Source organism: Mustela lutreola, chromosome 9 (genome assembly GCF_030435805.1).
Source record: "Mustela lutreola isolate mMusLut2 chromosome 9, mMusLut2.pri, whole genome shotgun sequence".
In the NCBI taxonomy this organism is placed as follows: Eukaryota; Metazoa; Chordata; class Mammalia; order Carnivora; family Mustelidae; genus Mustela; species Mustela lutreola.
The window spans coordinates 85,184,322-85,212,156 of NC_081298.1; the positions used below are offsets into that span (position 1 = coordinate 85,184,322).

At 40.1% G+C, this 27,835-nt stretch overlaps 1 protein-coding gene across 4 annotated transcripts; it reads right to left on the reverse strand.

Moving 5' to 3' along the window:
- On the reverse strand, nt 1–27,736 carry FAM161A (FAM161 centrosomal protein A). Of its 4 annotated transcripts, none has more exons than XM_059187773.1 (7): nt 27,099–27,731; nt 15,139–15,377; nt 11,616–12,809; nt 11,106–11,273; nt 9,259–9,358; nt 2,127–2,281; nt 1–1,659 (listed from the first exon to the last, which is right to left on the reverse strand). In XM_059187773.1, exons 1-7 carry the CDS (start codon nt 27,291–27,293, stop codon nt 1,521–1,523), a joined length of 2,190 nt encoding a protein of 729 aa, XP_059043756.1. In that variant the 5' UTR covers nt 27,294–27,731; the 3' UTR covers nt 1–1,520. The 4 variants fall into 4 exon arrangements, 3 of the variants coding, with proteins under 3 accessions (XP_059043756.1, XP_059043758.1, XP_059043757.1); XM_059187774.1 differs by having other exon boundaries at nt 1,549–1,681; nt 27,099–27,735; XM_059187775.1 differs by lacking the exon at nt 11,106–11,273 and having other exon boundaries at nt 27,099–27,730.
- Between the last annotated feature and the right edge of the window lie 99 nt (nt 27,737–27,835).

Consider the following 27,835-nt stretch of genomic DNA (forward strand, 5'->3'; position numbering starts at 1 on the left):
TCTACTTACTCATCCAAGCCTTTATTAAGTGCCTACCAAATACACAATCCTGGGCAAAATATTAAAGGACTACAAAGATGAATTTTAAAATGGTTCCAACTCCCAGAGAGTTTAGAATCTAATTATAGTGACAAATAGTTTTAACACAAACTGTAGGAAGGAATTACAAGGAATCATGTGCCCTTGAGAAAAATCGCCTTATTTCTTAATTTAAAGCATACATTTCCACCTGGGAAACACTGCTATTATAAATACCTTAATTAGTTCATTCTCTTTAGAGGAGGTTGTTTTTAGAAAATAAAATGTCTTATCCTATCACATCTTTATGTCTGGTTTGAACTTTTTAAAAACAAAAATTTGCTTAAAGAGGAAAAATGATAGATTCATACAAATTACCATCATGCACAGAAAGACAAGATATATCCACAATAATGTACAAAATTTGAGCACAACCAGGTCTACTATTAAAGAGTTAAATCTGAATTACTTTGGAGATTTGCCTTGGACAAATTATTATGCACAATTTCATCATATATACAAGTGTGGATATTTACCTCCAATTAAGATTTTAACACAGATTTTTATAATTACCTCTGTCATAATACACAAAGTTAAAAAAAAATACCTGGTATAAAAACTTTTCTAACAATTTACATATCAAAATAATTTGGAAAAAAACTAGGGATAAAAAGAAAAAGTCATGATAGTGTGGATAATTTAACAGCAAACAGTACAGTAATGAACGCAAATTTGTAAGGACATATTTTTTTCTATATTTTATTACTTTTCCCTAAGATTTTACTTATTTATTTAACAGACAGAGATCACAAGGAGGCAGAGAGGTAGGCAGAGAGAGAGGGCGAAGCAGGTTCCCTGCTGAGCAGAGAGCCCAATGCGGGGCTTGATCCAAGCACCCTGGATCATGACCTGAGCCGAAGGCAGAGGCTTTAACCCACTGAGCCATCCAGGCACCCCTATATTTTATTACTTTTTTAAAAAATGGCTCAGATAAGAAACTTTAAATACCCAGTAAAACAAGTATGAGGATTCATTTTGTGAGATGTATCACAGAGGAAAAGAATGGGCAAATAGTATAATTTGAAGATTTATTGATTCAGACTTTCCAGAAAAATTTTTTTGAATCACCAAAAGCCAATATTTCTGCTCTCAATGCCACACCATTTGTTTCCATACCAAATACAGAAGTAACACATACTTTTCTAACCAATCAGTTTGTGACAACTATGATTCTCAAATGCTTTTTTAAAGAATAAAAGTAAGATCAAAGTTGCGAACCATTAGGAGTGATTAAAAAACCTGACTAGGCAAAGCCTTACCCTAACTGAACTGACAACTGTTTGGCTGGACTTGGCCTTTTCAGGTTACAGATGACTTTGCTCAAGAGCCCTGTACCTATTGGAGGGCTCTCACGGATGTTCTTCACACCACAAGCATAGATGGTTAGGCCCAGGGCTGCCATCGACAGTGCAGGCACAGACGGGAGAGCCGCAGGTACTGTGTTACTCTGTAACAGATTCTTCTTCTCCACTCTCTTCATCAGCTTCCTCTTTTTCCTTGTAAGAATCCTGGCTGTTCGTATCCATAAAATGATTTTCCTCCCCACTCTCTCTTTCTTCTCTTTTTTCTTCTTCCTCAAAGCTGGAGGAAGAAATTTATCAATCTTTCAAAAGAAAAATGATTTGATTTAAAGGTCAACAAACCCCTTGCAATGCATGTCATCATGCAGTCTTCCTTCCTCAAGTGTATGAGCTCCGATTTATCAAGGAAACTCTATAAAAGTGCCAACTTTTATATTTTTTATTTTATATATATATTTTTTATATTTCCAACCTTGAGTGATTCTTTAAACTTCATTTGAAACCATCTTATTATTTTCATCATTCATGTCAGTCAGAAAGTTAAATTATTCTCCTTTAAAAACAAGATACTTCATCACCATGCCATTTTGAATGTGCCAAGTGTTAAAATACCAATGTTTTACAAACAGTTCACATGTATTTTGTTAGGTTAAAAGATCTTCTAAAAATATAGGACAGAATTTTATGCTTTCTGGCAGGTAAGAATTTTTTCAAAGGTAAACCATTTAGACATCTTATATATGTTACCTTTCTTTATCTTCAGTGAAACTCTTCATCTCTTGATTGCTGAAGTACTCAATTATTTTTCCACTTTGGCCTTTCTTTGAAACAAACTCATCAGACAGTCCTAGTGCTTTTAGGGTGTTAGAATATTGCTTTTCTGCTGCCATTCTTGCATTTTTCTATAGGAAAGACAAACCTTTTTAGAGGAGAACAGAAGACCAAATTTCCATTAAAAACATAGGGGTTAAAAGCTCCAGTGAGGGGCGCCTGGGTGGCTCAGTGGGTTAAAGCCTCTGCCTTCAGCTCAGGTCATGGTCCCAGGGTCCTGGGATTGAACCCCACATAGGGCTCTCTGCTCAGCGGGGAGCCTGCTTCCTCCTCTCTCTCTGCCTGCCTCTCTGTGTACTTGTGAACTCTGTCAAGTGAATAGATGAAATCTTTAAAAAAAAAAAAAAAAAGCTCCAGTGAAAATTAAACCCAATAATCACAGGTAGCTGACAGTACACAGACCTTCTGACCAGCAATCCCACTCCCAGGCCTATTCCCAGAGAAGCTCCCACATATGTGCTGTACCAAAATACATAGGACACTACTGTTTGGAACAGCCCCAAACATCTCTCAACAAAAGGATGGATAAATCGTGGTCTATTCATATAACAGAGTAAAATAAGGCAATGACAATGAATGAACTTTAGTTGTACAGGACCATATGGACAGATCTCATGAACATACTACTAAGGAAAAGAAGCAAAACACAAGAGAATACGTATAGTATGTATGATTCATTTACATAAAGTTCCCAAATGGGTGAAACTAAACTATACTGTGTGGCAAAAGATACACAGGATGGTAAAACTGCAAAACACAAGCAACAATAATAGCAAAAACAAGGAAGTGTTAATCTCAAAAATTAGAATGGTGGTTACCTCTGGGAGAGTAGGAGAGGGTTTTGATCTGGGATGGGCACAAAGGGTTTCTGGGGTGCTGGCAATGTTCTGTTTATTAACCTAGGTAGTAGCCACATGAGTTTTGGTCTATAGTTATTCTTTGCACTCTACCTGTTTTATATACTTTTTTGAAAAAATACACCTTTATGACTACTGAAGACTATCTGGAAACACCAGGAAGAAAATAAGTTTGTGATGGTTGTCAGAGGGTTCTTTTAGTTTATGTACCTACTGTAATTTTTATCCTTTACATGCTATATCTCTAATCCTTCAAAGATGATAAATTCATCACTGTTGTTATCTTTAATCAGGAGGAATCAGGGAATACAGCAAAAAGAACAAGAACTTAGCACTGGCTTCAAATCTCCAGAATGTTGTTTCCTGGCTTTGGCACCTGTGAAATTGTGATGAGCCTCTCTTACACCTGAAGCAAGACAGGAAGGAGTTAGCACAGTACCTGAGACCACGGGCTTCCCACTGTCACAGGAGGACTGGGGTTCACACTAGTATCTCAGCTTTGGTCACTCTTTACCTCCTATGAGTATAGGGCCAAGAATTGCCATCTTGTCCTCCAACTGAAGGAAGGTAACTAGGAATGGGCCAGATCCAGTACCCCAATGGCACTCCATATTGGAGAGGGTGTGGGAGGGCACCCAGTCTCACCCCCAAATTTAACAAAGAAGGAAACAAATACTCCCTCCATTCCCACGAAGGTTAAGCAGTTTGCTTAAGGTCCCAAGGATAGTGAGTGGTAGAACCAAGTCTCTTGACCATTTCCTGGGACTTTTCCATGGCACCATCCTGCTTTCTCTAAGTAGTAGTGCTCATCCTGGAGTATGAAGGTAACTGAAACCTGACTTCAGCAAAGCAGGTGTCAGATATTTATTTGGCTAACCTAGGGACTCCAGTGTCATGAGGGGTCATGGCATCCAGTGTTCCACAGGAGAAACCAAAATAACAGATTGATTACAATGGATAAACTGTCACCGGTGATTTCCTGATGCTCTGGAAAACTAAAAACACACTCAACCTGTTGCTAAAATGCACCCACTATGAGTAACAACGATTTTCAGAAAATGCAGCCAGGGGGCACCTGGGTGGCTGTCAGTCAGTCAGTTAAGCTCAGGTCATGATTGCAGGGTCCTGGGATCAAGTGGGACATCAGGCTCCCTGCTCAGAGGGGAATCTGCTTCTCCCTCTTCCTCTCTCCCTTCCCTCCCCTGCTCTTGTTCTCTCTCACTCTCAAATAAATAAAATCTTTTTTAAAAAAGATTTTATTTATTTATTTGACAGACAGAGATCACAAGTAGGCAGAGAGGCAGGCAGCGGGGGCGGGGGGTGGGTGGGGGATGCAGGCTACCCACTGAGCAGAGAGCCCTCCATGAGGCTCCATCCCAGGACCCTGGGATCATAACCTGAGCTGAAGGCAGAGGCTTAACCCACTGAGCCACCCAGGCGCCCCTAAATAAATAAAATCTTTAAAAAAATGCATCCAGAGGCTATGAAGACCAATATACAAGCTTCGAGAAACTGAAAGTCATGACAAAGTAAGAAAATAAGAACTGCTCCAAAGACAGTAAAGCAGAATAAAAATCCAGACCTAACTCTAAATGCATTAAGAACAGTATATTCTGATATACGTAAATTAAATATAAAAGAGATTAAAATGATACCCAAGTCAGTGCTCATAAGTCTTCATTTGAACTTGGTTTATAATTTAGAATTTACTCAATTAATAAACCCTGTGATTTCCAAGAAATAGGACAACATGGTTTGTTCTGTCCCAGATCATAGCTTTACTCTGTGAAAGAACAACTCAACAGCAGCAAGATCACAATTAACACTAATAAATGGATAATGCACAAAGTTGTGAGTGAATGTATCAAATAACAGCTGTTAATTAGCAGCAATAGTCACAGCAAAACAGACTGCAAGAAAAAGCTGCACTAATTTGTGTTAACAAAACCAAAGTAATGGTGAGTCACTGCCAGTCACTCTATATACAGAATTAATTACTTTTACATATTTTCTATCAAGGCGAATAGTATATAATTACTCTTAACTGAAATAAACATTTCCTCCTTGCATTTCACCATGCAAAGAATTGCACAGACTATGAGATAAAAGGAACAATTAAAATAACTGTATGATTATTTGATTTTACTATCAAAGATTGCGAAAAAAATTAGTGTTGCTTCTTCAGGAAACCAAAATAACATGCAATGATGTAAGTTTGTCTACAAATCAGTGCCCTCATTTGAAGCGGAAAAATACTTTAAAAAACCGTAAGTTTCATTTGTAGTAACTCTTTTACTTATTTAATTACTGAATACTTCTTGGGGCACCTGGGTGGTTCAGTGGGTTAAGCCTCTGCCTTCAGCTCTGGTCCTGATCTCAGGGTCCTGGGATTGAGCCCCAGTACAGGCTCTCTGCTCAGCGGGGAGCCTGCTTCCACCCACCACAACCCCCAAACCTCTCTGCCTGACTCTCTGCCTACTTGTGATCTCTGTCAAATAAATTAATTAATTAAATTAAATAAAAAATCTTTAATTACTGAATACTTCTTTTGTAGTTGGGGGGTATATATGGAGAGAGAAGTATTTTTGGACAAAGGGACCAGTATATGTGAGGGCCAGAAGTGGCAGAAGTAGAATGGGCTGTGATACTGATCTATGTTTTCAACATTTAAAATTTCTCTATGGGTTTAATTTCACACATGCTACATATTCGGCCTCACCTTCTCTGGTGCTTAGAAGCGGCAGGATTCATAACATGGCACAACTGCTCACTCCTGCTGAGACTCATCACTAAGAGGGGGGGGTGCTCTCATCCCCCCTCCCCCACACCCCCCAACCCCCACTCCACTCCCCACCACTAATCCCAGAAAAAAAGCGAGAGGTCACAGTCTGGCTAATTTGATCCTGACAGTTCAGTTTTGGTTCAATAAATGTTTATTAACATCTCCTCTGTGCCAGACGTTATCCTGGGTGCTAGGTGCTGGGAATACAAAGATTTGAACACAACTTTTAAAAGGAACTAGTTAGAAGGGAAGAGAGATCCTGAAACAGGTAATTCCCACACAGAGTGGGAGGAGTGAAGACAGAAGTATGCAAAGGGTAATGAAAAACACAGGAAAAGGCACCCGATCTGACCTGGGAAACAATGCAAGAAGTGATTTTATATGAAGACTTGAAAGATGAGGAGGGAAAACAGGAAGAGGCTCTAAGAGTGTTCAGAAACAGCATGAATAAAAATTTCAAGTTTGAAACTAGTGGTTTGGTATGATCTGAAAGTAAAGGGTGTCCATGGTGAGGGGGCGGGGACAGTGCTGTGGCTGATGAATTTGGTTTAGAATTTAGAATCTACTCAATTAAAGGTTAACAGGGATCAGAGTGTAGAGGGGTCTACTCACTACGCTGAGACTCATGGAGGTATCTTCTGGGAGAAAGCAGGACAGCTTAGTCTTAACTGTTTGGAAGCAAACGGACTTGCATCCAATTCTAGTTCCATTACGGACTACCTATAAATCTAATTAGTTACTTACCTCCTTTGAACTTCAGTTTTTTCCTCTGTAATACATGGATACCTGCTTTGTAGTATTGTTTGAAGAAGTCAGTGACAATACCTCTTGATCCCATTTATTAAAAATGAGAATGAGTACAATCAATGAAAATACACGACTGTCACCATTACCAAAAGTTATTTACAACCTACCCAGAGTTAACATTTTGGCAAGGGAACAGGAATGGTAAAGTAAAAATATAATGGGTGGCTTTGCAAAGAGCAAGGCTGGAAAACCAGTCAAATGATTACAATAACCGAGAGAGGAGATAATAGAGGCTTCACATGGCACTTCACCTTCAGGAATGGAGAAAGGCAGATCCAAAAATTATTTAGGAAGAAAACTTGTCAGGTCTCTCAGTGGCAATTGAAAGAGGGAGGGAAAGTGATTCCCAGCCACCAAAATTGTGGCCCAACAAAAACAGGAAATCAAAGAGGAAGATCTAGTTTGAGGCAAGATAAATGTAGATGTGTGTGGGAAATCTGTGTAGATATAACCACCAGAAAGACAGAAAGTCATAATAACCTGCAGCTGGGAGCTGCAAAAAACTACTTTGAGCTTAAAGTCAATCACTTTCCACTAGGTAATACAGAATTTTTCTGTAATTTTCCCTCTAAAGTTGAAACTGAGATATTAAAAAAAGAAACCCACCCTTAAAATGAAAAGTGTTACATAAAATTATGTCCAAATCTGTATGTAAACGGGTCCCAAAACTTTGAGAGACTGAATATGTAAATTCACCTGAATATGTAAAGCCATGTCCCTGTCCTTGGTGCATTTAGAAGGATGGCCCTGCAATGTTGGCAGGAAGCTCCAAATGCAACAGCTTGAAAATCACAACACAGCACCTGTAATCTCCAGTGATCCTGTCTATTGTTAAGCTATGTCACCCATAAGAACACCTACTTTCTGAGTACAAAAGAAAAGATGATGTGAAATGGACAGATATCTCTTAGAGGAAGATTATAAAACCAACTATACATTTAGTAAAATCAGGACTCACTATCCATAGGACCAAATTATTTTCCCAATGAAAAGGAAGTCCTTTCAGTAATCGTAGATAAGAATGAAAATTATAGGCTCACTTGAAAAAAAAAAAACGATCAGCAAAATGAAAAGGCAACTTACTAAATGGAGAAAATATCTGCAAATGATATATCTGAAAAGTGAGTTAATATCCAAAATATATAAAAAAGTCATAAAAGTCAATAGCAAAAAATGAAATAATCCAATTTAAAATGGGCAAAGGATCTGAATAGATATTCTTCCAAAGAAGATACTCAAATGGCCAACAGGTACCTAAAAAGGCCAAAAGATGCTCAATGTCACTAATCGTCAGGGAAATGCAAATCAAAACCACAATGAGGTATCACCTCACAACTGTTAGAATGGTCAGTATCAAAAAGATAAGAGATGATAAATGCTATGCTCGTGAGGATGTGGAGAAAATGGAGCCCTTGTGCACTGTTGGTAGGAATGTAAAATAGAACGGCCACTATGGAAAACAGTACAGAGGTTCCTCAAAAAGTTAAAAACATAAATATGATACAATCCAGTGATATCCAACTTCTGGGTATTTAACTGAAGGAAACAAAATCACTACGTTGAAGAGATATCTGCACCCCACATTCACGAAAGTATTAATTACAATAGCCAAGACAGGGAAACAACATAAGTAACCATCAAAAGATGAATGGGTAAAGAAAATGTGGTGTACGTGCAAGGAATACTATTTGGCCATTAAAAAGGAAGTCCTGCCATATGCAATGATATGGATAGACTTTGAGGACTTTATGCTAAGTGAAATAAGTCAGACAGAGGAAGATAAGGGCTATAGGTCTCACTTATATGTGGAATCTAAAAACAAAAACAAACTCATAGAAAAACAGATCAGATTTGTGGTTACCAGGGGAATTGGATGAAGGCAGTCAAAGGTATAAGCCTCTAATTATAAGATAAATAAGTACTGGGAATGTAATGTACAAAATGATGACTGTAGCTAATACCACTGTATGGCATATCTGAAAACTGCTAAGAGAGTAAATCCCAAAAGTTCAGATTTTAGTAAATCCTAAAAGTTCAGTATTATATGAGGTGTGGGTTTTTAACTAAACTTATGGTAGTAATCGTTTTGCCATATATGTATGTCAAGTCACGTGCTGTAATCTTAACTGTACACGGTGCTCTAGGTCAGTTATATCTCAATGAAACTGAAAAAGAAAAACTGGCAGAAAGAAATCTGATTCCATTAGCATTTTGTTTCATTTTTTAATTCTTCAAGGACTTCCAAATCATATAGTGAAGACTCACCTTAATATATGGCTAAGTTGGTACTTAAAAAAAAAAGAAAAGTTGGTACTAAAAAAAAAAGAAAAGCCATGAAAAACAGGTTGTGAAACGATTATTTTGACTATGACTGCATCAGCAGCACATTCTGTATCAAGCTGACATGCGTCCTCGACTAGCTTTGATGTTCAGATTTAAGTACAAACTTACTTGACTGATTTGATGAACCTGTCACAGAAACAATAATATGTCTCAATAAATTATATAACATGTAAGAAAAATGGACTGTAAGTTAGGAGCTAGAGATGTTTAAAAAAATAAAAAAGGTTGACTGAAGCTCTTAAATTCCAACAAACACAACCTGAGCAACTCTTTCAAATAGTAGCGGCCTGTGTTTTAATTTTTCTTCTCTTTCTTCTAGTTCTCGCTGGTATTCTCTCATCCTTTCCTTTTCACTCTTTCTAAAATCAAATAAAAGGAATGGAATTTTAAAAGAAATAACAGCTTACAGATAGAACATTTAGCTTAGATGACAAATCAGAAATTAAATTACAAGCATGGCTTACAGTTTACCACAATTCCTTTCCTAGACTGGTAAATTTTTATGGAATGCAGAAATAAAAACACTAGGTTGTGAGAGCACACATTTTACATCCTGGGAACAGTCTGGATACTCTGATTTTCTGAAATTTTCAAAATATAATGTATTAAATTGGCTTGAAGAAATGAGTAAATGCCCTCATAACTCAATTTTAAGTACAGAAAATCAAGAAAATTTAGTTTAAAGATCTATAGGTTGGTGGCAAAGTTAATTAAATTCGAGCAGGTGAGGGGAAAATAGAGAATAAAGGAAAAGGACATGGACAGGAAAAGGAACCAAAATACATAAATTCACATTAAATGTACTTACTATTTGCACAAGATCCTATAGTGAATAAAATATGCTTTTTCCTCTATGTAAAACATACTAACTCTACTAAGATAATAAGATTTCATGGATTAGAGAAGATAATTATACTATAGAATTATAATTATGCTTAATTATACACAAAATTGGTATTATGAAAAATCCAGTTTACTTTCTTAGGGTGAAGAGTATATTTCTAAAAAATTTTTGCTCAAGTTCATCAAATTTCTCCCTCTATCATAAATTACACTGATATACATTATAAGGAATATAAACATAATATATATTATAAAGGAATTATTATAAACAATATGTACTTAAAAAGGAATAACTCATAATTAAAAGCAAATATAGATTTGGGTACTTATAAATCAGATTAAAAATAAATCATATTACTTACCAGCTTTGGGGGGAGATATTTTCCTACTTAAACATGAACATTTTTACAGAAAAATGTTCCTCTGGAACACTGGTTTTCAAACTTTGTACAGCAGAATTCCAGTGCTCTGTGAAGGGGTTCTGCAAATATGTTTATTTATTTATATTTGTTTATATTAGAACTACAATGAAATGCAACACACATGCTGAACACATACACGTGTTAACTGACACATCACATAACTGATGTTAATTGACATCAACGTGTTCATTTGTGATATCAGATTTCATGCAGACCTTAGAACAAAGTTCTCTTACAGATCAATTTATTGAAGAATATTCTGAGATTACACGGCAAACTATTAAAAAAGGGCTCTCTCTGACATTGGGCTCCCTGATCAGTGGGAAGTCTGCTTCTCCCACTCTCACTCCCCCTGCTTGTCTCTCTGTCTGTCAAATAAATAAATAAAACCTTAAAAAAAAAAAAAAAAGAAAAACTAAAAAAAAAAGATTTTTTTCTCAATATTGTACTGGGCTATCAAAAATAGTATAAAGAAGGGGCCCCTGGCTGGCTCAATTGGTGGAGCATAGAACTCTTAGTCTCAGGTCGGGTCATAATGAGGCCCCACAAAAAAAAATTTTATAAAGTAAAAGAAAAGATTAGATACTGACATATGATTACAACTATTAACTATGGCCATGATATAAAATGTTTCAGTTCATCAACATGGCATATAATCCTCACCATGAGGTGAGGTGAGTGAGTGAGTGTGAATGTGTATGTCTGTGCGTTGAGTGTAACTGACAGCAACTTGAATCCAGAAACTAAAATACTAATTAATATGTTCATATATTGTATCCACTGATTAAGAAAGAAAGTTTGAAAACCAATGATCTGGAGGTTCAGGATTCTTTTATGATACCTGAGAGATTTGACTCTGGATTTAGACATTTGAGCTAAACTTTGATGTGAGTCATAAGCCTTAGCCCGGATTGTCAGGAGTTTCTGCAATTCTTTCATTCTTTGCTTCTGTTTAGTTAGGATCCGATTTCTCTCTTCTTCCAACATTTTCTTTTCCTCAAGTGATCTCCTGAGGGCAACAAACTAAGGCTTAATTCACTTTAAGCCAATGAGAATGTGATTTAGCAAAGATTTAACATGGGAAAATTTAAACACTGAAAAAAGGCTATGACTTGTGCAACTGGAAAGCAACAGGCTGACTATCTTTTCTATCCCTGGAGACTCATAAAATGGAAAAGATATTCATTTCTTAGAAGGACACTCTCTGGCAAAATGCTCTGCCTGATATAGTAAAATATATTACCAAATTTATTTCTTCTTATTTTCCAAATGACCAACACAAAAATCAATAGAGCTACAAATACTATTTTAGCAGCCGTGAGTTGGCAGGCACTACATCCTAGTCATTTACCTCGTGGCTTGCTCTCTTCCTCTGGAAGACACTGTGGGCACTGGAGGGTTGCAGTTACAAGGCACAGGCTTTGCACTTGCACTTCTTACTGTCAGTTTGTGCCTTGGAGAGAGATTAGGCCGTGTTTCTTTTAAATGTTCTTCATCTGCTGCAATGTCTGCCAGAATTTTCTCTCTTTTAGAGGATGCGCTAGAGGCCGCATGAAGACCAGATGGTTTACGGCCAACGGTTAGGAGTTCTGAACACTTCTGTTCTGAGGGGTGTTTCCGGTATCTCTCAGGAAGGTATTCAAAATTGGCAGTTTGGCATCTCAACTCGTGTTTACGCTTCAACTTTTCAACCTGTTCAGGACACTTGAGCTTCCTCGGAGCACAGCTTCTGAGACCTGACCTACAAGGCAGAGGAGATGAATACTGCAAAAGCTCTTGGGCCCTCAGCTGCGTCACAATCTCTCTATAGAGCTCTTCTTCTTTTAATTTTTCATTGGAGGTTGAGCTAAACTTTGAGCTTACGGTTGAGCCATAAGTAGATCGAGGTATAGGTCTGGCCTTAAATTGATTTGTTTTCTTTTTAGACTTGCATAAGTCTCTCAGCTGCTTTTCCCGGATTGCTTGCTTCTGTTCCTCCCTTGCAATAAACTTAAATGGTTTTTGTGAAGCCAAAAGAGCTTCTTTGGTTTTTTCCTTCAAACGCCTCCTGCGTTCTTCATTTTGCTTGACTATGTCATGATAAAGGGGGAGAAAGACGAATGCAGGAACTGGATTGGCTCGGAATTTTTTCTTACACTCTGATTCTTCTTCTTGTTCTCTGAGCACTTGGTGTGCCATTTCAATATCTGATTTAGATTTCATGTTCTCTTCTTTTTTCCTCTGTTCCCTAATCATCATTTGAAAAGGCTCAGGTACTGTAATCCTTGGCACCCATTCTCTTGGTTTCTTCTTTGTTTTTTCAACTGCCGGGAAATCAACATCTTTATACCGAATATAATCTTCAACAGAAAAATTTGTCCACATGTTGTTAATGAGTTCTTTAGCATAGCTCATCACCCTCTTTTTTTCAGGATACTCTTTTTCTGAGTTTGGCAACTCATCTTCAGAGGAAGACATAATCAAGGAGGACGACTGTCCTAAATCAGGCTCTGAAAATGATGTCATTAACGAGATTGTGTGATAGGAGTTCTTTTCTGAATCAGACCTGTATGAGAAGAATAATAAAGTTACACTCTCAGTTGCATGTGACCAGATATAAAAATTAAGAACTAAAAGATCAAGGTATACTCAGAAGATAGGTGCTGGATAGATAGGCCTTATAATTATCACTTTTATTTAGAATAGAGCGAAGAGATGCTTATAAATTATCTAATTCAATTCTTTCATTTTACAGGGAAACCTGAGGTAGCAGAGGCTCCTTGTGGCTAACCTCTATTAAATTCTCCACATGTTTTCCAGAGTCACCATCTTAAAACATACATCAGGTCACTCCCCTTCTTGAAACTTTTTTATGATGTGCCATTGTAACGAAGTCTAGATTATAAAGTCCTTCAAGACTAGCCCCTCTCTGGGGCACCTTGGTGGCTCAGTTGGTTAAATGTCTATCTTTGGCTCAGGTCAGGATCCTACGGTCCTGAGATCAAGCCCTGTGTCAGGCTCCCTGCTCAATGGGGAGTCTGCTTCTCCTTCTCCCTCTGCCATTCGCCCACTTATGGACTCCCTCTTTCAAATAAATATATAAAATCTTAAAAAAAAAATAAGGGGTACCTGGGTGGCTCAAATGGTTAAGCATCTGCCTTTAGCTCAGGTCAGGATCCAGCATCCTGAGATCAAGCCCTGCATCAGGCTCCCTGCTTGGTGGGGAGTCTGCTTCTCCCTCTCCCTCTGCTCCTCCCCTACTTGTGCTTTCTCTCTCTCTCTCTCAGATAAATAAATAAAGTCTTAAAAAAAGAAAAGCCTAGTCCCCTTTTACCTTTCCTGTTTCACCTCTTCCTCTCTCTACCTTCAGTTACCAATCTTGAGTCATATCCAACCATATGAAGTTCCTTGTACACACCATGAAGTCTCATACTGCCATGCCACTAGTGGCACACATGGTTTCTGTGGCCTAGAAGCCCACTCTTTACTTCCTGCATCTGCTACAGCAACTCCTCCTTTAGTACAGAACTTGGATATGACAGTTCCATAGAAAATTCCTGCTTGTATACCTCTACCAACACCATGACATGATCAGTTGCTTCTTCTTCTGTCTCCATAACCCTGTCTTATCAGGTTGTATCACAATTTTCGGTTCTCAGTTAGTTTTTGAGCTCCTTAAGGGCAACTTGATTTTCGACTCCTCAGTGTCCAGCAACTTCTGGCACACAGGAGATGCATAATTAGCACTGACCAACTGGATGAGTTAAGAGACCTGCCTCAAGTTTCGAAAACAAGAGAGTTCATAGGAGAAATGGGTCCAGAAATTACAGACTATTTTGAAAACCTGAATCAGATTTATGTCTTAGTCCCGAACTGTTTGTGTGTAGGAGTGTGCATGTGTGTGTGTGTGTGTAATTTATTTTTTTACTTAATTATTTTTTCAAGTAACAGAAGCAGGAAAGTTTATCAAAATGAAAAGTACAGGACACCTGGGTGGCTCAATGGGTTAAGACTCTGCCTTTGGCTCAGGTCATGATCTCAGGGTCCTGGGATTGAGCCCCTCATCGGGCTCTCTGCTCAAGGCAGAGCCTGCTTCCCCCTCTCCCTCTGTCCCTCTACCTGCCTCTCTACTTGTGATCTTTCTCTCTCTGTCAAATAAATAAGTAAAATCTTAAAAAAAAAAAAAAAATGAAAAGTACACTCTTGAGATATAAGAGTGTTTCTATACTTTATAGAAGTATAGAAAGAGCTGTTTCTATACTTTATATGTTTAATGACTTGTGTTTTTTGTGCTGTTTTCTTATAAGCAGGCTCCATGCTAGGCATGGACTTCCAACATGGGGCTTGAACTCACAACTCTGAGATCAAGACCTGAGCTGAAATCAAGAGTAGGATGCTTAACCTACTGAGCCACCCAAGTGCTGCTGAGCTCATGTTAATCCACATAATATGAAGGACTTACCAAATCACATAATGTTCATGTTTCATATGAAGGACTTACATAATATGAAGGACTAGGGGCACCTGGCTGGCTCAGCTGGTAGAGCATGCGACTCTTGATGTCAGGTTGTAAGTTTAAGTCCCACATTAGGTGTAGAGAATACTTAAAAATCTTTTAAAAAATAATAATAAATAAAAATTAAAATGGCCAAGACTAAATATTTTGATACATATCTATAGTTCTTTGAGTGGCAGGTCAGTGAGAAAAGACTAAATGACTCTCAAAACAAGAAGCCATTGGTGGATAAGCCATTACACGTTTTGAATACAGTCCAACCTCTGTATATCATTAAAAGTACAAAGAGAGAGTTGAGAGAAAATATTCTGAATAATTTGGTTCTGCACTTTTAAGTATACATTTTATAGCCCACAAATAACGTTATGTACAAACTTACCTGGAAGAGACACTAGAAGCTTCTTCCCTGATGATCACTGGCTGAACTTCTTTTAAATTTAATTTATTCTGGTACATCTTCTCTAACTTTGCCATAGTTTCCAAGTGGGCAGCTTTCAGCTCTTCTAGCTTCCTAAAATACTCTTCATTCGAGTGGTATATATCAGAAAAGTCCACAAAGTCCTCCTTGCTTGTATGTGTTTGTTCGTCCACCTCAGAAATGTTGGTGTTAAAATCAGTCTGGTAGGAAGTAAAAAACCTGTTATATGGTGTTTAGAACTGAAAGATGAATTAAATTGATACCGATTCCCAATGTTGCTTCTTAAAGTGTACACTTAATTAGGTTATATGTTACTTGTAGGCTACATACACATAATGGATTATAAGTTACTTGTGGACTATCCCCTAATGATATTTTATTAAGAATGAGAGATGGGACAGCTGGGTAGCTCAGTCAGTTGAGTGTCTGACTCTTGATTTTCAGTTCCAATGATGATTTTGGGGTTGTGGGATCGGCCCTGAGTCAGGCTCCCTGCTCAGCAGGGAGTCTGCTAGAGACTCTCTCTCTCTCTGCCCCTCCCCGCTTTCTCTATAGTAAGTGAATAAATATTAAAAAAAAAAAAAAAAAAAAAAAAGAATGAGAGAGAGAGAGAGAGAGACAGATACCAAACTGCCAGAAAATAAATGCTATTTAATTCATTTTATAAAGGATGGTTAAATTCCCAGTTCATACACCATAATAGGATAGACCCAAGCCACGCTTTATAAAGAACCTCCTTCTGAGTTGTAAGTTTTAACTGAGGTGAAGAAAAACAGTTCTTCCTGCTGCAAACTGGCCAAACACAGCCCAATACCCACTCCCAGCTGGGGTCCTAAAGTGTGGGCCCCAAAGGTGTGCGTGCCATTGGAGAAAAGACATGGAAAGAGAGAAGTTAGGGAAATGAGAGAATGGGGACAGGGGAATAAGGGGAACAAATTTCTCACTGGGTCACCAAGGCGCCAGGGAGAAGGCCTCCTTGATGCCTCAGGAGGGAATAGGAGGGTGTGGGAGAGGGTAGGAGGGACCATCAGAAAAGCCACTTCTGTGGCAACAAGAGCCAACAGCTCCCATGGGTGACAGAAACTTTGAGGGTGACAAGAGAACAAGAGTAGTACAGTACAGAGACTGCACACAGTATAGCTATGGTACAGAAAGGCCATGCCTAAAAGGGTCTAACTATCTTCCTCCCTCACTCCTTCCACATACCTTTCAAAGTTCTTTTTTTTTTTTTTAATTTAAGATTTTATTTATTCATTAGAGAGAGAGTGAGAGAGAACAGAGGGAGACGCAGAGGCAGAAGGAGAAGCAGACTTCCTGGTAAGCTGGGAGCCCGACGTGGGGCTCAATCCCAGGATCTGGAGATCACAACCTAAGCCAAAGGCAGACACTTAACCATGTGAGCCACCCACGTGCCCTCCTTTCAAAGTTCTTTAACTGAAACAACTAAGGAGGTAAAATCCAATTTTCTCCATAAATAAAATAATCTTAATAGTTTCTCAGTTGAGAAACAGTTTAAATTATTTATGATGGGGTGCATAAAAGGCTGCTGATCATTGTTTTAAATTTAACCTAAAGCCTGAAATAGACTAAAAATGAGAAAAGCTTATTTGCCATAAAAATTATAAATATATAACAATATGCTAACACTCTAGAAAATAAAAGTGAGAAGCTTCTCTTAGGAAAACTCAGAATATCATCTGTATACAAATACTTACATGTGTGGTGTTTTTGTTTTTTAACAGACTAAAAAGAGTATACGAGAGGCAAGTGTTGTACCACTTGGGGTAACTTAAAGAAAGCAAATGAAGGAAAACAAGTTTTCCTCAAAAGAACTCATATGCAGAAATTTATTATCAACAAATTTGTGACTCAGAGAATTGCTTTATATATGTCCTACAACTCAAATAAAACATTTTTCTGATTCTTCTGTTGTTTCTGTATGTGTTCCTCACTATTACTTTCTTAGCTGTGGGGATAAAAACTTTGTTAACTTCCTCATCCATTAAATATTTAGAGACACCCAGCATTCAGCTGGCTCCTGAAAGATACAAAACAGATTAAAAACTCTACTTTCCAGAAGCTACCAGCTAGTTTAGCAGAGGACATGTAAATAAATCAATAGTAGACTTTGAATAAGACAGAACTCCTCACTCCTAACCACAAGCTGCTCCCGGCTGAACAGGGAGACAGAGGAGTGACCATGTGTCATGATATAAGACACCATGAGAACTCAGAAAGAATGGCTAATTTTAACCAGGGAGAAAGAGGAGGCAGAATTTAGAGAGATGAGCCAGACTGGAGACACAAGGATGGGTGAGGAGTGTGCCCAATCAAGGAAGTGGTGAAAAACAAAGAAATCTGAGGCACAGTGCTAGAATAATATTCATCATGTTACCTCATGACAATGCAACTAGTATGTAGTGCGATCTCAAGGAAACTGAGGTTCAGAAGAGTTGGGTGACCTCTCTGCAGTCACACAGCTTATAAGTAGCAGAGCTGGTATTCAATCCCAAATCTGTTAGGCTCCAAAGCTTACCACACTCTCCTCAAGGGCAGGAGGGTTTTTTTAGCCTCAAGCAGAACAGGCATTATTATGTGCTCAGAGAGAGGTAGTCTGAGTGGCAGTGGGGAACAGGGTATATGGAACCCAAAAGAGGGTGGGAAACAAGGTGAAAAAGGTAAGTCAAGAGCCCTAACCAAGAGCTCAGGCCATAGCCAATAGGAACATTGAAGGATGTGAGCAGAAGAATGATATGGTAATTGTCAGAAGGAATCTTCTCATAGCAAGTAGGAGAGAGGGAAGAAAGGTAAGTTTGGCAGTAGTTAATGGGCTACTGCAAAGGTCTGAGTTAGATATCCTATGGGCAAAATGAAGGGAGCAGTGCCAGGAACAAAAGAAAGGAGGCTGCCTTGGGAGACTAAGGAGGCTGAAGTTTCAACTTGATAATGGCCTGGGTTGTGGGCAAGAGAGTAAAAAGATTTTTGTTTAGAGTGCTGTCTGTCTAGGTAGGTGGTGCTGCCATGCATCAATATAGGGAATACAGCGGAAAAGCGTATAAAAGCGGAAAGGAAACTAATCTCTTAGGACACACAGAGTTTGAAGGGATAGTAGGGGCAGCTAGATGTCCAGGAAATGGGGAGGGGAGGGGGAATGTATGTGGAGAGCTAGTAATAAGGCTGGGCTGGAGAGGGAGATATGGCATGTACCAGTGCACACAGAAGGGACAGGTACAGCTTTGGATGTGGATAAGATTGACTAGGGAGAATGGAGTAATGAGAGACAAAAACCTGAGGATGGAAATGCTTGCAAACACCAACATTTAAATAAGCAGGGAGCGGAGGACTGATAAGAAGGAAAAAGTGGTCCTGAGGGATACAAAGACCAAGTAATAAGGATACTCAAACAAAAAGAGCTTTAGTTTGATTTGAGTTTGGAAGATAAAGGAAGGCTTCCTGGAGGAGGTGATATTTGAGATGAGTCAAAAAATGAAAGAATCTGGGGGTTCAGAAAGAACGAAGGGGGCAAAAGGAAAAGGGTACTCCAGATAAACTTCCAGATGAAGCTGAATGACATTAGTAAAAGCAGCAGGGGTGGACAATATGGTGGGGAGGAAGGTGCACAAAGTTGCAGGATAAGAGGAGAGTAAAATGCATAAAGCAATCTGGGGGATGAAGTGGTTCCCATTTCTCATCTAACTTCTGGCTCCCAACCACTCACTGGTTAACTGGTTTTACCTTCCTTATAATCTTATAACCCTTCAATAAGAAATGCCCATATGGAAGCTAAGTAACTTTTCAGTTTGGAGTGCTGTCATGGCTTGGGAGTAAGATTACAGGCATGGTGTTAGAATTTTCATTTAAGCCTAGGTTCTGCACTTCTTAGCCATGTGACATGGGCACTTACCTTGTGAACATTAATTTTATGACACATAAAGTAGGTAGGTGTGCCAGGTGTTAAACTATTGTCTCTTGGCTCCAATGCCACCCTTCTAACCCCTGTTATGTGATGCTGGGGATGGGATTCTGCAGTGTTTCTGCTTTGCCAGCTGTTCCCCGCTGGACTCTTCTAAAAGTAACACTAGAGGGAAACTGCATGGCTGGAGAGGAAGGGACTTTTATACCTTCCTATTACTTCTCTCTCTGTTTGAGCCTCCCCAGCAACAGTTCTTCCCTTGGGCAGCATTAGTAGTTCATTTTAGTAGCAGTAGTTGATTCCAGTTTGCAGTTATTTCAATGCTCACAAAATCAGGAAAATCCCCTCAGGACCTTTGCACTTGCTGTTCCCTTTCCCTGGGATGTTCTTCCTCCAGATATTTGCATGGCCCACTTGTTCAGTCCTTCAGGTCTTAATGAAATGTCATCTCAACAAGGTCTTCACTAACTACCCTATTTGAAATTACAACCTCTCCCCCACTCATTGTCAGCCTCCCTTTTCTGCTTAATTTTTTTCATAAATACTCACCACCAACTGACATTCCACATGACTTTGTATATTGTGTGTCTGTCCCTACCAAAAGGGAAGCATCACAAAGACAAGGATTTGTCTGCTTTGTTTATGGCTGTGTTCCCAGTGCCTAGAAAGTTCTTGGCCAGTGGCAGATACTCAGGAAATATTTGTTGGATGAATGAATGTAAGCTAAAAAAATATTAAGTTTCCACATGCAGAAGAAGAAAAGTATTCCCTCCCAGATGACTGAATCTTTTGAAGAAATACTGGCTGCCCTAAATAGCTATATTCTACTCAATATTCAAGAAAGTGCTTATTTTCCAAAAACTACAATAAAAACCAAGAGGATATTCCAAAGAACTGTTTTTGGCAAAAGCATCCGTGCATCATTCATTCTTCTACAACATCCCTTAAAAGGAGGCCTTATAACAGTCATTTTCACAAAAAGGATAAAATGTATTTGGACCTGAAAAACTGTTTAAAAAATTATAGAAGGATGAGTAGCTTCTGATGAGAGGCACAGGTCTCACAAACTTTACTAAGGTGCTGACTTTTGCATAGTATCCATTCCATTTCAGCTTAATACTTCTAATTTTTCAGATAAACAGACCTCACAGTGTTTTTTTTTATCTTAAACAGGTGAATGGCTAATAAGCAACTTCCAATTCTAATTTCCTTTTTTTTTTTTAAAGATTTTATTTATCTATTTTGACAGGCAGCGATCACAAATAGGCAGAGAAGCAGGCAGAGAGAGAGGAGGAAGCAGGCTCCCCGCTGAGCAGAGAGCCCTATGTGGGGTTCGATCCCAGGACCCTGGGATCATGACCTGAGCCGAAGGCAGAGGCTTTAACCCACTGAGCCATCCAGGCGCCCCTCCAATTCTAATTTCATCTTTTATTATCTCCACACAGAAAAAAGTATTCAGTAAATCCAAATAACAGAGGCTGAGGACATTATTTTCCAAAAACCTAAAATAGTACCCTTTCCCTTTAATTAATTCTTTAGCTTTCTATGGAATGTTGTGCATGTAGCCACCCGATTAGATGATAATCTTCCCTAGATTGGCTTGACCCATTTAGATAATCACTCCTTCTAGCACATGTTGTTTCATCAGTAACAAGCACTCATAATTATTTGTGTTCTAGCCTATGTAGTATCATCCACAGTTCTGGAATTTTTATTTAAAAACTTCTTTGCGGGGCGCTGGGGTGACTCAGTTGGTTAAGTGTCTGCCTTCAGCTCAGGTCATGATCCCGCGGTCCTCAGATTGAGACCCACTTCTACCTCCTTGCTCAACAGGAGCCTGCTTTTCCCTGTCCCTCTGCCTGTTGTTCCCCCTGCTTCTGTGCTTGTTCACTCTCTCTCTCTGTCAAATAAATAAGTAAAATCTTAAAAAACAAAAAAAACTTCTTTGCATTGAAAAGATTTCTAAGGAATAAGGTAGATTTATATATACTAACATGGATAAAACCCCAATAAATGTGAGAGAAAACACCAGCTGCAGAAAAATATGTATTTATAAAATGTGACCGGGATGCCTGGGTAACTTGAGTAGGTTGAGACACTGCCTTTGGCTCAGGTCGTGATCCCAGGGTCCTGGGATTGAGTCCTGCATCAGGCTCCTTGCTTGCCGGGGAGCCTGCTTCTCTCTGCCTCTGCCTGCCATTCTGCCTGCTTGTGTGCACGTGCTCGCTTGCTCTCTCTCGCTCTCTGACAAATAAATAAATAAATAAGATCTTTATAAACAAACAAACAATAAATAAAATGTGACCATACATTAAAATACTATGTACACAGGAAACTGAAAAATGCCCAGAAGACTATATATTGGCAAAAGAGTGGCTACCAATGTAGGGGAGGCAGATTTTCTTTCTGGGGGGAGAAGTGGTAAGAGGGCCTGTGGCTTATTTGTAGCATTTGAAATTTTTTAAGATTTTATTTTTAAGTAATTTTAAGTAATCTCTATACCCCAAATGGGCTCAAACTCACAATCCTGAGATCAAGAGTCACATGCTCTACTGACTGAGCCAGCCAGGCACCCTTGCAACATTTGATATTTAAAAGGAAAATATGTTCATATATTATTTCCACAATTAAAATATAACTTAAAAAAAAAGGGGTGGCTGGGAGCTCAGATGGTTAAGCATTTGACTCTTGGTATCAGCTCAGGTCTTGATCTTGGGGTCATGAGTTCAAGCCCATTTTGGGTGTGGAGCCCACTTAAAATTAAATTAATTAAATTTAAAAATAAAATAAAATAAAAAGAATATTTTGTGAATATTGATACTGAATTAAAAACTGAACAATTTCTGGGGTGCCTTGGTGGCTCAGTCGATGGTGTGTCTGACTGCTGATTTGGGCTCTGGTCCTGATTCAGGGTTGTGAGATCGAGGACTACATCAGACTTCCAACTCAGTGCAAAGCTGGCTTCAGAGTTTTTCTCTCCCTCTGCCCCTCTCTCCACTTTCTCTCACTTTCAAATAAATATATAAATTTTAAAAAAGAGGGGGGAAACTGCTATCCCCAAAACTGAACAATTTCTTCCTTTTTTTTTTTTTAAAGATTTTTTTTATTTGAGAGAATGAGCACAAGCTGGCAGAGGGGCAGAGGGAAAGGGTGAAAAAGACTCCCCACTGAGCAGGAAACTCAAAGCTGGGCTTGATCCCAGGATCCTTTCTCTCCTGTTTCAGAGATGAAATATTCCTCTTCTTAACAGCATTTAACTCTTTTCTTCATCACTAAAACCAATGAATGGGAAACTTACACCCCTTCTACCACTGTAGCTGGTCCTTAATCTCTTCTGTTCCCTTTTTCTTTACTTTTCTTTTTTTTTCCTTTTAAGATTTATTTATTTGAAAGAGAGAGAGTGTGAGTGTGGGGGGTGGGGAGCAGGGAGCAGGGGGAGAAGAGAATCTCAAGCAGATTCCCTGCTGAATGCAGAGCTGGATGGAGGGGCATAGGGGTGGGTGTATGTGTGGAGGGCAGCTTGATTTCACAACGCTGAGATCACGACCTGACCTGAGTTGAAACCGAGCCTGACACTCTACTGACTGAGCCACTCAGGCACCTTTTTTTTTTTTTTTTAATTTTTTTTTTTTACTTATTTGACAGAGAGACACAGCAAGAGAGGGAACACAAGCAGCAGGAGGGGGAGAGGGAGAAGCAGGCTTCCTGCTGAGCAAGGAGCCTGAAGTGGGGCTCGATCCCAGGACCCTGTGATCATGACCTAAGCCGAAGGCAGACAATGACTGAGTCCCCCAGGCGCCCCCTTTTTAAAAATACATATATTTTTAAGTAGGTTCCACACCCAACATGGTGCCTGAACTCAGGACCCTGAGATAAAGAGTCCCATGCTCTGCCTAGAAGCCAGCCAGATACCCCTTCAAGGCTAGGTTCTTCATAGTTCTATGGTAGATCCTTTCTCTTCTTTCTCTAAATTCTGTCCCTAAATGACTTCGTTCATTCCCATTGTCTTAAAAAGGCTGGAAACTCCCAGACAGAAGTCTATGGTCCAGATCCCACAGGACTATGGTTTCATAGGCCCAACTGCTTTCTACATATTCCTACTTGGTAGTTTCATAGGCATCTCAAACTTATCATGATCAAAACTGAAATCCTGGCGGCACCTAGGTGGCTCAGTGGATTAAGCCTCTGCCTTCAGCTCAGGTCAAGATCTCAGGGTCCTGGGATCGAGCCCCGCATCAGGTTCCCTGCTCAGCGAGGAGCCTGTTTCCCCCTCTCTCTCTGCCTGCCTCTCTGTCTTCTTGTGATCTCTCTCTGTCAAATAAAAAAATAAAATCTTAAAAAAACAAAACAAAACAAAACAGAAATCCTGGGGTACCTGGGTGACACAGTCTGTTGAGTGTCTGACTCTTGTTTTGGCCCAAGTACTGATCTCAGGATTGTGAGCTCAGGGTCATGAGATCAAGCCCGGCTTCCGCTTCGTGCTCAGCACAGAGTCTGGTTAAGGTTCTCTCTCCCTCTTCCTCTTCCCCTGCTGCTCATACTCTCTTTCTCTCTAAAATAAATAAATCTTTAAAAGAAAGAAACAAACAAAAAACAAAAACCAGGGGTGCCTGGGTGGCTCAGTGGGTTAAGCTGCTGCCTTCGGCTCAGGTCGTGATCTCAGGGTCCTGGGATCGAGCCCCGCATTAGCCTGCTTCTCTTTCTCTCTCTCTGCTCACTTGTGATCTTTCTCTGTCAAATAAATAAATAAAATCTTAAAAAAAAGAAAAACAAAAAAACTCAGACCCCGAATCCTACCCAGCTTGTAAACCTATTCCTCCCCTAGTTATCCCCAATTCAGTAAATGGCATTACTTTTCATACAGCTGGTCAAACCAGAAGCCTGGGAGTGAATATTCTTCATTTCTTCTTCTTCCTTGGCCTTCGCATCCAATCTAACAGTAAATCTTATCCATTCTAAAGAAATCTGTCCACTTCTTGCCACCTCTCCCAGACTAGGACCAAGCTACTACCACTGGCCTCTGAGTCACTGCAACAGCCTCCTAACCAATTTCCTTACTTCTGCTTTGTCAAAGCCTCCAATCATTCTCCAGAGAACCATCAATCATCTTTTAAAAATGTAAACAGAAACATGTCTGATCTCTGAAAAGTCTTCAAGGACCTCCTGCTGTACCTGTACCAAAAATAAACATAAACTCTTTATCTTGGTTCAAAAGGCCCTGAATGTTCAGGTCCAGCTCACCTCTCCAACCTCATCTTCTTCCCTTCCTCCTCTCTTTTCAGACCCTCAATCACACAAAACTCTTTCTATTCCTACCTTAGGGCCTCTGCATATGCCGTTCCTCTGCTTGGAATGCTTTTTCTACCCCTAGTCTTCAAATGGTTGCTCTTTCTCATCTACCAGACATCGTCTTCAAATTTAATTCATTTAAGTAGGTTCCTAGCTACTTTTTTATTTATTTTTTTTTTTAAAGATTTTATTTATTTATTTGTCAGAGAGAGAGCGAGTGAGAGCAAGCACAGGCAGACAGAGTGGAAGGCAGAGTCACAGGAAGAAGCAGGCTCCCTGCGGAGCAAGGAGCCCGATGTGGGACTCGATCCCAGGACGCTGGGATCATGACCTGAGCCGAAGGCAGCTGCTTAACCAACTGAGCCACCCAGGCGTCCCCTAGCTACTTTTTTTAATCACAGAAGTCTGTTCATTTCTTTCCCAGCATTTCTCATCTTATAATCACTTATTATATATATAATATATCCAATATATATTGGATATATTATATATATACCTAATATACTATATTATAGTCACTATTCATTTTGTATTATCTAACTTCCCCACCAGACTGGAAGTTTTGTGATGATGTCCTCTATGCCTGCTTCACTCACAACTGAGTAGTAATCAGCTCTTGATAACTGCTGGTATTTGTTGAATAAAGGTCACTTCATTAGGAAAGTCAGTGAAACTTTAACAGTGAACTAAAGAATACTGGTTTACCCATGTCATCATCAACCACATAACAAGGCCTATGAAGTGCTATCTTCAACTGGGGCTAGATTCAAGGAACATGCCTCAGAACCCAATATGGGCTCAGAGTCCTGCAAGGTGTGTGTGGGGGAGAGGGGAGGGAGGGTGGCTTTGGCAAAGCAAAGAACTGAAAGGAACCTACTGTGATAATTGGTTCTCTAATAAGTCTTTTTAAAAAATTAGGCTCCATGACCAGCATGGAGCCCGGCGTGGAGCCAGAACAGGGCCTGAACTCACAACCCTGAGATCAAGGCCTGAGCGGAAATCAGGAGTCGGACACTTAACCAACTGAGCCACTCAGGCGCCCCTCTAATCAGTCTTGTGTAGCGCACATAGTATCTGAGCTTCCTACTTTGAAGAACACAAGCTTGGCTCCTGAACCCATTCCTGCCTTTTCAGGGCTTCTTCTTCCAACCGGTACTCTCTATTGGGTCTGCACAGCTCATCCAGGTTTGCTTTTGGATCTTCCAAGTGTGGTAGTCTTAGAACACTGTCAAACCCATAAGACTTAGCTCCCTTTTCTGTTTGCTTGGTAGGATCCTGTCCCTTTAAAATTAGCTTATTAGATAAACTAATCCCTCCTAAGGTACTAAATTTCTAATACAAATTTGCAGTTTCGCAGGGCACTCTGGAAGTATGCCTGCCACTACAGAAATGACGCACTCCTCTAGCACAGCAAAGCCAGATTTAATCTTTGGGTGAGCTGTTCAAATCACTGGCAGTTATTATTGTTACGAATTTATATAAACTGCTCTTTAGATAAGACACAAATCTACTCATTTGGTTCTCCTAATATCCCGGGGAGACAAGAGAGACATTTATTACAGTTCTTTCACGTTTAAGGAAACTGAGATTGAAGAAAGTTACATTTTAGTAGCACCTAGCAAATGGCAGAGAACGGATCCTATCCAGGATTCCCAATCCTCTTGCTCCATTCAAATTTTTTTCCTCTATCACTTTGCCTCCTTTGTTGGGTACTGAGATTTGTGCTGTGGGAAGCTTTATCATGAATGAAACTGTTCTCAGGACTCTCATCCTGGTTCCTGTTCAGGGTCTCAATCTGCCTTACTCTGGAGGACCTCAGGGAGTTTGTCTCTTGGTGAAGTTGTGACCATAAAAGGGTTGCTACAGACTTTCTCATTAACAGTTTTAGTGTAAACAGTTTAGAGTTCCAAAATATCCAGTGATTTTATTAGCCATAGGCCATAATGGTTTTGTATCTGAGAAGCTTTGGACAAATGGTATTAAGAATCTTAACTGGGGGTGAGGAGATTTATACCTGCATACTGCTAGTTAAAATTTAATGTTCCCATCTTTTAAAGGAATAGAGTAGATGGCAGACTCAGCCCTCTACTTGATGGGCAGGTGTTCACGACATATCTGACACTGAAAATTGATCAGTGAAAAGGTTTTCTCACCCTGAAGTCGTTTAGGAAACTGGAACCTCAGTAATTTGCCTCTCTGGATGCCTAACTTTAATCTGTGTATCTAACTGCCCACTGAACTCTTAAATGATTTTACACCACGCCTCATGACAATGTATAAAAATGCACTAATAACCAAGACTTTAAAGTGACAATAAAACACACCCGACAGCACATCTGATTCACCTGAGTTTTATGGGTTATCCACTATGGGGTACATCAGTTTTTCCCAAGTTGAAAAGAAAAAAGCAACAGCTACTTCCAACAGATGCTGAAGCAAAAGGAGAAAACTTCTGTACCTTATACTCTCCAGAAATGCTCTCCAAGAAATTTTTACAATCTTTTCGTTGAAAATTAAAAGATTTTCCAACGCTTCCGTTTTGAGTTATTTTCCATGGGAGCAGAGAGAAACCTGGTGGGCCAGGTTTACTGGGTAGGGCGGAGATGGACAGGGCAGCCCATTTCCCAGCCTGTCGCTTAGCCCAGCGGGGACGCAGACCAGCCCTCAGCCCGCGCCCTGCGGACACCCAGCCCCAGCCTCCGTCCCGCCCCAGCATTACCCCCGCCAGCGCCGGCAGCACCGCCTTCTCCTCTTCGTCTCCTTCTTCCTCCTCTAAGGCCGCCGCCGCCGCTGCCGCCAGGGCCTCCGAAGGGTCTTCGCGTTCATTCTGGGCGACCTGCGCTCCGACGCTGGGATTTTCCGGAGTTTGGAGACTGGAGGCCTCCAGCTTCGCCGCTCGGTGCGAGGCGGCCATCACCGCGCCGCGGAGGCCTGAGCGCCCGCGCTGGCCCGGGGCGGGGGAGCTGGCGCCGACTCAGACCTGCCAGCGGCTCCTGGATTGGGGCGGGCGGTTACTAGGGGCTCAGTAACTAGGGACGCTACAGGGGCCGCGAGGGGCCAAAAGTCACTCAAACTCCCTTCGGCTGCGGGAAACCCGAGGTGGGCGCTTCCTGAACAGTGGAAGTGAGTCCTGACTCTTCGCTGGTTTAGAGGATTGGCGGGCAGAACAGCACATCTCCTCGCCAGCTTCGCGCCTCACCGCCTAAACGCACACTTCTCCTATTTTATCAGTTAACTTGCTTTGTAGACAAAAAAATAGCGCATTTTCATTCATTGAAATGACGTTTGTTGAAGCCGGCGGCGGCAGAGAAAAGCAGGGGATGTTATTGTGTGATCTCAGAACGGTGGCGTGGTTTTCATGTTACCTAACATGGCTCCCCTGGGAGCCGGCGAACGGAATGGAATGAGGTACATTCTACTTCGATGGACTTGAGAGCTCGCAGGAATCAACCAATC